The 12373-nt window shown below is 43.2% G+C and overlaps 1 protein-coding gene across 1 annotated transcript in view; it reads left to right on the top strand.

Moving 5' to 3' along the window:
• Amn1 (antagonist of mitotic exit network 1 homolog) overlaps nucleotides 1-12373 on the top strand; it is a 52329-nt gene that overhangs the window by 2399 nt on the left and 37557 nt on the right. The window contains exon 2 of the mRNA XM_070038451.1: nucleotides 9871-10003. Coding sequence (XP_069894552.1) covers nucleotides 9871-10003 — 133 coding nt within the window. The remainder of the gene's footprint in view (nucleotides 1-9870; nucleotides 10004-12373) is intronic.

The raw sequence follows: 12373 nt of genomic DNA, 5'->3' as shown, positions 1-12373 counted from the left end.
TAGATCTATTCATACATTTAATACATACTAGTTCTACAATCATGAGCAAATCATATACCTGTCTGGACTTCAGTGATAGAGTCTAGAAATGGAAAATATCATCAAGCTGTCCTGAAGATCAGAAGCCAGTACAAGTAAAATCCATAGAGCATTTATTTTCACTATTTATTTATTTATTTTCACTATTTATTTATTTATTTTGTGTGTGGATGTCAGTAATGGAGCTTGAACTCAGGGCTTTCTGTTTTCACTGGGCTTATTCACTAAAGGCTAGTGCTCTACCACTTAAATCACATCTCCACTTCTGGCTTTTTGCTGATGTTGTACACGGACTCAGGACCCCCAAAAGACCATCAGAGACCACGACCAATGCAAACAGCAAAAGAGTCATTTATTTGCAAGCTTGAGCTTGGTGCTCCGCGCACTCAGTAACTGGTGACGCTAAGAGACCCCGAGCACAAAATCAGCACAGCTTTTATAGTATTGAACAAACAAGTTTAGAAAATTTCCACACAAGCAGTTACATGATTGGTTAACATTTATAAAGATTGCATAGTCATTTTTTTTATTGCCCCATGTACTGAGGCTTGAGTCCACCCGAACCACACTGCCCTTTTTCTGAACTATTGGTCCACATTTGACAGTTTGATGGTTGCAAAACCATTATGTTCTGTTCCTGGAACACTTGGGCAATTGTTCTGTTTCTTAAGGGTGGGCAAGGTTGGTGGCAACCTGTGGTTTATCCAAGAGTTATTTTTTTTCCGCTCTTGGGGTTACTCTGAGGGCAGCCCAGCACAAGATGGTGGGGTTAATCTCAAAATGGAGTTACTTTGGCCCTTATTGGTAAATTGGAGTGAATTTCATGGACTTTACTACCCAGGCTAGCTTTGAGCCTCAGTCCCCAGATCTCAGAATTGTGAATAATTAGGATTATAGGTATAAGCCACTGGTGTCCAGCTGCTGCTGCTGCTGCTGTTGTTATTATTATTATTATTATTATTGAGACAGGATTTTCCTATATGTAGGCTGGCCTCAAAACTGTTATCCTCCAGTCAGGTGCTAGAATTACATGTGTGTACCACCATACCTGACATGTGAGCATAAATTTAAAGAACACACATGCTTTGTGTGGCTCTTTGCCACAGATTGTGTGAAATCAAGTGTTAGGAAAGATCAAGCGGACGAAAGGAGAGAAAGAAGGCAGAAACCTCAACAAATCAGAACAGGCTTTAATCATTGCTGTAGAAGGACTCCAAGTAACAGTGAGGCAGGTGGGAGAAATGAGTGGAGAACCTAGGTTAGAACAGACTACAAGTGGGCTGGGAAGGTGGCTCAGTGGTAGAGCGCTTGCCTTACATGCCTGAGGCCCTGGGTTCGATTCCTCAGCACCACATAAGCGAAAAGAAAAAAGCTGGAAGTGGCGTTGTGGCTCAAGTGGTAGAGTGCTAGCCTTGAGCTGAAGAGCTCAGGGATAGCACCCAGGCCCAGAGTTCAGGCCCCACAACTGGACCCCTCCCCCCCCAAAAAAAAAGAACAGGCTACAAGTACAGCTGAGGAATGAGCGTTCCTTGGAATGTGGTTGTGGCAAACTGCTGTGGGATATAGGGTATCCTTCTGGTGCCAAGGGTGGCACACTTTCAGGATGATATTAGCCAATAAGATTTCAGAGAGGAGAATTCTGGGAAAATTGGGGGTGGTGGGGGGGGAGGCAAGGTAAGGCAAGGAGGGTCAGTGGGCCATGCCAGGGGAGCAACAGAGCGGATTTCCATCTCATGCATAGTGAGGTGCAATCTGATGAGACTAGTACAAGTTTATAAATAACTATAGTTAATTATAGTGATCTGGGCGAGGGGGCTCACACCTGTAATCCTAGTTACTCAGGAGGCTGAGAGCTGTGGTATCTAGTTTGAAAACAGCCCAGGCAGGAAAATCTGTGATACTCTTTATCTCCAATTAACCAGTCAAAAGCCCGAAGTGAAAATGGGGCTTAAATAGTACAACATTAACCTTGAGCCGGGCGCCGGTGGCTCACGCCTGTAATCCTAGCTACTCAGGAGGCTGAGATCTGAGGATCACGGTTCAAAGCCAGCCCGGGCAGGAGAGACTGTGAGACTCCTATCTCCAATAAACCACCAGAAAACCGGAAGTGGTGCTGTAGCTCAAGTGGTAGAGCGCTCGCCTTGAGCTGAAGAGCTGAAGGACAGCGCCCAGGCCCAGAGTTCAAGCCCCAGGACTGACAAAAAAAAAAAAAAAACATTAACCTTGAGTGAAAAAGCCAAGTTGGGGTGGGAGGCCCTGAGTTCAAACCCTGGTACTGGCACAAAATAAATAGTTAACTAAAAACAAAATAAATAAATAACGGGTAATGGTAGCTCCTTTGTATACGTTAATAATAACACTAATTTTTCCCCCTCCATTGTGGGGTCTGAACTCTGGGCCTGGGCACTGCCCCTTAGCTCTTCAGCTCAAGGCTAGCATTGTACCACTTGAGCAACAGTGCCACTTCCGGCTTTTTCTGCTTATGTGGTGCTAGGGAATCGAACCCAGGACCTCATACATGCAAGGCAAGCACTCTACCACTGAGCCACCTTCCAGTCCAATAAAAATAATTTTAAAAAGAAAAAAAAATAATGGTAATTGAGGGCAGAACAGTACCAGGAAATAGGGATGAGCAGAGTATTTTTGAAATTTCTGGTGAAAAAAAGAACATTTAAGCCAGGAGACAGCTCTATAAAGGAAATAATATTTGCAAGTTGATAGATAGTATCAGGCAGGAGGGCAGGGTTGGACCCAGCTGCCAGCCACAAGGAACTTCCACAAGAGCTTTCTGACTCCTGTTCTGCTTCTATCCTTGGCCCACATCCTTGTTACAACACCCTCATTTACATTCTGTGCTTCTGATGGTTTTGTGAACTCCTACCCATGTGGCTTCCTTCACCTTAATGCTGCAGAATCATTAACTGGGTAAGCAGAGGATCTTATTCACATATGATTAAGGTGGCAGTATTTTTTGGCTTTGTTTTTTATTCGTTTTTGTGCTGGCCTTGGGACTTGAACTTAGGGCCTGGACGCTATCCCTGAGCTTTTTTGCTCAAGGCTAGTGCACTACCACTTGAATTTCAGCTCCATTTCCAGTCTTTTTGGTGATAATTAGAGATAAGTCTCATAGACGTTCCTACCTGGGGTGGCTTTGAACTGCCATTCTCAGATCTCAGCCTTCTGAATAGCTAGGGTACAGGTACCTTACAAATCACCATCTTTTTTTGTTTTTGTTGTTGTCCAGTTGTGAGGCTTGAATGCTGGGCCTGAGCACTATCCCTCAGTTTCTTCAACTCAAGGGTAGAGCTCTACCACTGGATTCACAGCATCACTTCCAGTTTTTCTGAGTGGTTTATTGGAGATAAGAGTCTCATGGACTTTCCTGCCTGGGCTGGCTTTAAACTGTGATCCTCAGATCTGGGCCTCCTGAGTAGCTAGGATTACAGGCATGAGCCACCAGCACCTGACCAGATCACTATCTTTTTTTAAAAAAAAAAATTACATTTAAGTACTTGTACAAATGGGTTTTAGTTCAACAGGTTAGTTTATGAATGCAATACATCTGGATCAAATGACCTTACATGGAAATCTCTCTAGTCAGACCTGGAAAAGCTATCCCCTGTTCCTAGAAGGGTCCATAATTATGAACATCTCTTTAGCCTTGCCATTGGTCGTCAACATAAGAATGAGCACTCAGTCACTCGTTAGGACTGCCTGCTCTGTCTACTTTAGAGTATACTTTTGCACTTCACCTTAATAAACCTTGCTTTGTGAAACTCCTGTGTGTCTGCCCCTGGATTCTTTCTTCAGCAAGATAGACAACCCACTGGATCCTGACTTCCAACCTTTCCAGGTGACAACAGCATTGAGCATTTGCACATCCAAAGACATGGATTCAAGAGGGAATGCAATAAGAAGAGTAAGAATGAGAGGCAAAGTAGGCTGCTGTGGCTCACACCTGTAATCCTAGCTATTCTGAAGGCTGAAATATGAGGATCAAGGTTCAAACTCTGGTACCAACACATGCACACACAAAAGTTAATGGTAAGACCTGAAATTACTACAGGAAACCACAGGGAAAACACTACAAAATATAGACAGAGACAATATTCTGAATAGGACTCTTAGATGTTCAGGAAATAGAGCAACAAGATATGTGATCCATCCAAATTAGTCAGTACATCAAAAATTGAAATTATGTCAGAATGAAGAGACAATATCAAATGGGAGGAATTCTGTGCAAGCTATTCTTGAAAGGATTAATATCCAGAAATATAAAAAGTTAAAATGTTAAAGACTTCAAGAACAAATAAGTCAACTAGTATTTGGGCAGATGAATTGAACAAACAGTTCTCAAAAGAAGAAGCATGCATGAGAAATGTACAACATCCTTAGTTTTAAAGGAAATATAAAGCAAATATTAATATTCCATCAACGCTGGTCAAAATGGCAATTATCAAAAGCAAGCAAACAAAAACACAATAGTTGGGTGCTGGTAGCTCTCACCTATAATCCCGTCTATTCAGGGGGCTGAGATTTTAGGATGAAGGTTGCCTGGGCAGGCAAATCTGAGAGACTCACCTTCAATTAACCAGAAAAAAAAAGCTAGAATTGGATGTGGATGTGTGAGAAGAATAGCCAAACCAGAGCATGAGGCACTGATTCAAGTCACACAAACCCTAAAAAAATAAAGAAGAGAAAGAAAAACAATTGCTGACAAAAAGGAGGAGGAAAAGAAAACCTGAAACGTTTGGTGGAAATGTAACTTAGTGCACCACTACAATAAGTATGGAGGTCACTTAGAAAAACTAAAAGTATGACCTGCTACAGTATTCTTAGGCCTATAACTAAAGCATTGTACATAACACAAGTAGAGATACCAGCAGATCCATGTTTATTGCAGTACTATTCACAACAGTTAAGCAATGGACTCAGCTTAGGTGTCCCAACAACTGAAAGACAGTATGGATACAGCAGAGCATTATTCAGCCATAAGGAAGAACGAAGTTATGTCATTTGAAGGAAAAAGAATGAACTAGAGTTAATGATGTTGAGGGAAATGAGCTAAGCTCAAGAAAGACAAGTATTGCTGGGTGCTGGTGGCTCACATCTATAGACCAGCTACTCAGGAGGTTGAGGTCTGAAGATCATGGTTTAAAAGCTGGCGTAGGCAGGGAACGTCATGAGACTCATCCAATTAACCACCAAAAAGCCAGAAGTGGACCTGTGGCTCAAGTTGTAGAACCCTAAACAAAAGAAGCTTGGAAAGCATCCAGGCCCTGAGTTCAAATCCTAGGACCAGCACACACACACACACATATCACATTTTCTCTCATGGACCTAAAAAAACAGTAATAGTAAAAGTAATCATATGACATGTTAATAAGTATGAATGTTTTAGTCACAAGTCAATGGCTCACGCCTGTAATCCTAGCTACTCAGGAGACTGAGATCTGAAGATCCCAGTTTGAAGCCAGCTTGGAGGGGCTGGGAAGATGGCTCAGTGGTAGAGCGCTTGCCTTGCATGCCTGAGGCCCTGGGTTCGATTCCTCAGCACCACATAAGCAAAAAGAAAAAAGCCGGAAGTGGCGCTGTGGCTCAAGTGGTAGAGCTGTAGCCTAGAGCTGAAGAGCTGAGGGACAGTGCCCAGGCCAAGAGTTCAGGCCCCACAACCGGACCCCCCCCCAAAAAAAATAAATAAAAATAAAAAAGCCAGCTTGGACAAGAAAATCCATTAGATGCTTATCTCCAATAAACTCAGGAAAAGCTGAAAAGGATGCTGTGACTCAAAGAGAGCACCCAGGCCCAGAGTTCAAGCCCCAGGACTGGCAAAAATAAAATACGAGTGTTTCGTTGGAGAACCAATGAGAGGGGGAAGGAAGAAAGGGTGCTGAGAGGTGAATATGATCAAAGTATATTACACATATATTATGAAAAGACTAAGAACACTGGACACCTGTAGCATACACCTAGCTACTGAGGATGCTGAGGTATGAGGATTGCAGCTCAAAGCTAGCCCAGGCAGAAAAGTCCAGGAGATTCACCTGCAATTAACCACCAAAAAAGCTGGAAGTGGAGCTGTGGGTCTAGTGGTAGAATGCTACTCGAGCATAAAAGCTCAGGGACCAAAAAAAAAAAAAAAATGCTCAGAGACAGGGTCCAGTTCAAGCCCTAGGGCAGCAGGGGGGAAAAAATAAGGAAACCTCACTGAATACTTAAAAAAAAAGCAGGGGAGGTTCACACCTGTAATCCTAGCTACTTGGGAGACTGAGATAAAATGATCAAAGTTTGAAGCCAAACAGAGCAGGAAAGTCTGCGAAACTCTTATTACCAATCAACTAGAAAACCCGAAACTGGTGTGGCTCAAAGTGGTAGAGCACTAGCCTTCAGCAGAACAGCTCAGGGATAGTGCCCAGGCCCTGGGATCAAGCCCTACAACTGACCAAAAAAAAAAAAAAAAAAGTATACTAGAAGTAAATTTGATAAAGTATATGATATGTGTGTAGGAAATGACACAACGAAACCTCTTTGTAAAATTAACTTATGCAAATAAGAAAAATAAGTATATGATCTCATTAATTTGTAAGTATAAACTTACGTATTGGGTATTTGTAGACAAAAATAAAATTCATACTTATTTCTTTAACATATGAGCTTAGATGGTTGGAATTTGTAGCCACTGATGAAATTAGTGATGATGAAATTAGGCAAATGAAGGAGAGGAAAGCATACAAGTGTTATTTTTACTTGTACATGTAGACCCACAGGAGAATGAGTCATTTGAGAAAGGGCCAACACAGGAAGCTTTTATAGTGCTTACAAAGGAGAACGTGAGGATAGAAAATGAGAAATGGATCTGGGCTGGGGATGTGTTGGGGAGTGGCTGAGCTGTCCTGGGAAAGTGTAAAGCTAATACAAACTGCTGCTTCACCAAATTTGTTTGCAGAAGCCATCCAGGCAACAGTGCCCAATTCCAGCCTTTCTGGCATTGGTGCAAGGGAGGTACCCTCCTCAAAGGAATTTTTATGGCTTGCTCTCTGTAGAAAAGGAAAGAGAAAGTCTAGAGGCTGGTAACTCAGGTCTGTAATCCTAGCTACTTAGGAGGGTGAGATCTGAGATCACAGTTTGAAACTAGACTGAACAGGAAAGTTTGTGAGACTCTTAATCTCCAATTAACCACCAAAAAATCCAGAAGTGAAGCTGTGACTCAAGTGGTAGAATGCTAGCCTTGAGGGGGAGAAAAAGCTTAAGACAGCACCCAGACCTCTGTGTGTGTGTGTGTGTGTGTGTGTGTGTGTGTGTGTGTGTGTGTGTGTGTGTGTGTGTGTGTGTGTGTGTGTGTGTGTGTGTGTGTGTGTGTGTGTGTACACGCATACATGCGCAATTATGGACTCGAGTACTTTCAACTTCAGCTGAAAGGGGATGTGGCTCAAGTAGTGGAGCACCTCACCTGCCCGGCAAGTGCAAGGCCCTGAGTTCAAATCCTAATACTACCAAAAAATCATGTGGTGGAGGGCTTTCAGCTTGAAATAGTAAATATACCAAATCAGAATATCTTAGAGCCAATTATTTATCCTCAATTCCTTCAGGATCTTGATTATTGCCTGTTCTGATAATTCCATGCAAGAATAAGAGAGTCTAGCCAGATGCAGGAGGCTCACAACCATAATCCTAGCTACTCAGAAGGCTGAGATCTGAGGATTGTGATTTGAAGCCAGACTGGGCAGAAAAGTCTGTGAGACTCTTATTTCTAGTTAACTAGCAAAAAGCCCAAGTAAATGTATAACTTCAAGTGGTAGTACATCAGTTTTGACTGAAAAAGCCAAGGGAGAACACAAGGCACTGAGTTCTAGCCCCATACTGGCAAGCAAACACAAAAAAGAACAAGTGTCGGGGCTGGGAGGTAGCTCAGTGGTAGAGCGCTTGCCTTGCATGCTTGAGGCCCTGGGTTCGGTTCCTCAGTACCACATAAGCAGAAAAAGCCAGAAGTGGCGCTGTGGCTCAAGTGGTAGAGCTCTAGTCTTGAGTTGAATTGCTGAGGGACAGCGCCCAGGCCCAGAGCTCAGGCCTCACAACCTACAAAAAAAAAAAAGAACAAGTGTCTGCATGACTTTAATTCTTTGTCAATCTCTGTGACAATTCCCTCTAATGATTTCATTACTGTTTTTTGTTTCTTTGTTTGTTTGTGGGGTTTTTTTGGTCAGTCATGGGACTTGAAGTCAGGGCCTGGGTGCTATCCCTAAGCTTTTTCACTCAAGGCTAGCACTCTGCTACTGTGAGCTACACTACTGCTTCGGGTTTACTGGTGGTTAATTGGAGATAACAGTCTCATAGACTTTCTAATCCAGAATGGTTTTGAACCATGATTCTCAGATCTTAGCTAAGATTACAGATGTGATCTACTGTTTCTTGGCTTCACATGATTTTTTTAAACCCACATAATTTTTTATCAAAATATTTTAACAAAATTTTTAACACAATTTTTTTAACAAAATAGAGAAACAATGCAGGATTAAGAAATAAAAACTTGAAATGAGTGGAGTCTAATTTAAAGTTGATATAGGAAGATATAATTGAAATCTGGGAGTTGAAGGCGTGGCTTAGCTGGTAGAGCATTAGCCAAAGAGCAAAAAGTATCAGGTACCAAGTTCAAGTTGTGGTCTTCAAATCTGGGTGCTAGTAACCATGTCTTAGAATTTAAAAGAATTAGGAAAAGGACAACTAAATAAATTACTTCCTTTTATTAATTTTTAATGTGTTTTGACTTTGCATATACTGAGGGTTTTTTTTAGTTTAGTTGTTTTTTTTTGGGGGGGTGCATGGGGCTTGAACTCTGGGCACTGTCCCTCAGCTCTTCAGCTCAAGGCTGGCATTCTACTACTTGAGCCACAGCACTACTTCCAGTTTTCTAGTGGTTGATTGGAGATAAGAGTCTCACAGACTTTCCTGCACAGGCTCGCTATGAACTGAGAACCACAGATCTCAGCCTCCTTAGTAGCTAGGATTACAGGTGTCAGCCACAGGTGCCCAGCTACACTTAGATTTTGAGTCCTGTGAAATCGAGATTTTTTTTCTTTTTTCTTTTTCTTTTTTCTTTTTTTTTTGCCAGTCCTGGATCTTGAACTCCAGGCCTGGTCATTGTTTCTGAGCTTCTTTTGCTCAAGGCTAGCACTATACCACTTGAGCACAGCACCACTTCTGGCTTTTTCTGTTTATGTGGTACTGAGGAATTGAACCCAGGGCTTCATGCATGCTAGGCAAGCATTCTACCACTAAGCTACCTTCCCAGCCCAAATAATTTCTTTCTTTTTTTTTCTTTTTTTTTTTTTTTTTGGTGTCAGTCCTGAGGTTTGAACTCAGGGCCTGGGCACTGTCCTTGAGCTTCTTTTGCTCAAGGCGTGCACTCTACTAGTTGAGCCACAGCACCACTTCTGGCTTTTTCTGTTTTTTCAAGATTTTTTTAAACATTAATGAAAAGGTAAATTGTGTTCATGAAAAAGCAAAATGGTAATACACAGCATTGAAAGGAGCAACCAGCTCAGTGCTAGTGGCTCACGCCTGTAATCCTAGCTACTCAGGAGACTGAGATCTGAAGATCATGGTTCAAAGCCATCACAGGCAGGAAAGTCTGTGAGACACTTATCTCCAAATAGTCAGCAAAATGCTGGAAGTGGAGGTATGACTCAAGTGGTAATGCACCAGCCTTGAGTGGGGAGGGGAGAAACACAAGCAAAAATGTAAAGCTCTGATTCAAGCCCAAGTACCAACACAGCTAGAAAATAAGAACAACTAGTAGGGACACTGTAACTGGTGATTGTATTTGTATTTCAGGTGCCTTTGGTGCTTCATGGAGAACATTTCCAGATACATCACAGACATTAAGCCTTTGCCTCCTAACATAAAAGATAGGCTGATTAAGATAATGAGTACCCAAGGGCGGATAACAGATTCCAATATAAGTGAGGTAAGAGTGTGCTCGCCAGTAAAGCAGGTTATAGTTTACTGTTAAGACACAGTTTCTGATTGTTCTGAAGCAAAGGAATTACAGTAGGGTTAGTAATCATCTAAAAATAATCATATAGCAGCCAGTCTCAGTGGCTCATACCTGTAATCCTAGCTACTCAGATCTGAGATCTGAGATCTGAGGATGACAGTTCGCAGCCAGCCCAAGCAGGAAAGTCTGTGAGACTTAATCTCCATTTAAAAACTGGAAGTGAGGGACTGAGGAGGTGGCTCAGTGGTAGAGTGCTTGCCTTGCATGCATGAGGCCCTGGGTTCGATTCCTCAGCACCACATAAGAAAAAAGAAAAAAGCCAGAAGTGGCACTGTGGCTCAAGTGGTAGAGCCCTAGCCTTGAGCTGAAGAGCTGAGGGACAGCGCCCACGCCCAGAGTTCAGGCCCCATGACCGGACCCAAAAAAAAAAAAATTGGAAGTGAGGGCTGGGAAGAGTGCATGCCTCACATGCCTCACATGCATGAGGCCCTGGGTTCAATTCCTCAGCACCAGCTAATCAGGAAAAGCCGAAGCGGTGCTGTGGTTCTAGTGGTAAAGCAGTAGCCTTGGGCTGAAGTGCTAAGGGACAGCGCCCAGGCCCAGAGTTCAGGCCCCAAAACCAACAAAAAAAAAAAAAAAAAAAAAATGGAAGTGCAGCTGGGTGCTTGTGGCTCATGCCAGTAATCCTAGCTACTCAGGAGGCTGAGAGAGATCTGAGGATCGCAGTTTGAAGCCAGCCCAGGCAGCAAAATACATGAGACTCCTTTTTTTTTTTTTTTTTTCCTTTGTCAGTCATGGGGCTTGGGCGCTGTCCTTGTGCTCTTCACTCAAGGCAAGTGCTCTACTGCTTGAGCCACAGAGCCACTTCCAGTTTTCTAGTGTTTTAATTGGAGATAAGAGTCTCACAGGACATTCCAGCCCAAGCTGTCTTTGAACAGCAATCCTCAGATCTCAGTCTCCTGAGTAGCTAGGATGACAGGTGTGAGCCACCAGCACCCAGCTTCCATGAGACTCTTTTTTTTTTTTTTTTTTTGGGTCCGGTTGTGGGGCCTGAACTCTGGGCCTGGGTGCTGTCCCTCAGCTCTTCAGCTCAAGGCTAGCGCTCTAACACTTGAGCCACAGCGGCACTTGCGGCTTTTTTCTTTTTGCTTATGTGGTGCTGAGGAATCGAACCCAGGGCCTCAGGCATGCAGGGCAAGCGCTCTACCACTGAGCCATCTTCCCAGCGCCTTCCATGAGACTCTTATCTCTAATATATTACTCAGAAAAAGCTGGAAGTGACACTATGGTTCAAGTGCTGGAGCGCTAGCCTTGAACACAGCTCAGGAACAGAGCCCAGGTCCTGAGTTCAAGCCCCACCACCAACAAAATAATAAAAGCTGGAAGTGGAGTTGTGGCTGAAGTGGCAGAATACTAGCCTTTAGCAAAAGAAATTCATTAAGCCAGGTGCCGGTGGCTCACACCTGTAATCCTAGCTACTCGGGAGGCTGAGATCTGAGGACTGTGGTTTGATGTCAGCATAGGCTGGATTTTTTTTTCCTGAACTTTTTTTTTTTAAACATTTTTTTTTCCCTTCTTACACTTAAAAAAAATACTTCCTACTGTAGCCAAGGTGACAGGCACACAACATCACTCCCAGCTTCTACCAAATGGAGTCTCAGCTGGGTGCTGGTAGCTCACACCTATAGTCCTAGCTAGGAGGCTAGGATCTAAGGATCTCAGTTCAAAGAGAGACTAGGCAGAAAAGTCTGAAAGACTCTCTCCAACAAATGAGCTTTATAAACAAGATGTCATATTGAATGATGTCAGGTTCTGCCTTCAGTGACCAGCTTAACTCCCTTCCCCTGAAGAAGTCTTTACATTTGGGTTTTTGTTGTTGTTGTTTTCTGTGCCTGCACTGGGGCTTCAACTCAGAGCCTGGTCTCTTGCTGAGCTTTTAAGCTCAAGGCTAGGGTTTTACCACTTGAGCCACAGCTCTGCTTCTAGCTTTTTTTCTGGTTAATTGGAGATAAGAGTCTCAGATTTGTCTGCCTGGGTTGGCTTTGAACCCTGATCCACACATCTCAGCCTCCTGAATAGCTAGGATTACAAGTGAGAGACATCACACCCAGCCCTAACAGTCTTTTTTTGGGGGGCTCATGTGGCTTGAACTCTGGGCCTGGGCACTGTCCCTCAGTTGTTCAGTTCAAGGCTAGCATTCTACCACTTGAGCCACAGTGCCACTTCCGGTTTTCTGGTAGTTAATTGGAGATGAGAGTCTCATGGACTTTCCTGCCCAGGTTGGCTTTGAACCATGATCCTCAGATCTCAGCCTCCTGAGTAGCTAGGATTACAGGCATG

Source organism: Dipodomys merriami, unplaced genomic scaffold, assembly GCF_024711535.1.
Source record: "Dipodomys merriami isolate MVZ:Mamm:240054 unplaced genomic scaffold, mDipMer1.0.p SCAF_10, whole genome shotgun sequence".
NCBI lineage: Eukaryota > Metazoa > Chordata > Mammalia > Rodentia > Heteromyidae > Dipodomys > Dipodomys merriami.
This window is presented reverse-complemented; position numbering and strand designations above follow the sequence as displayed.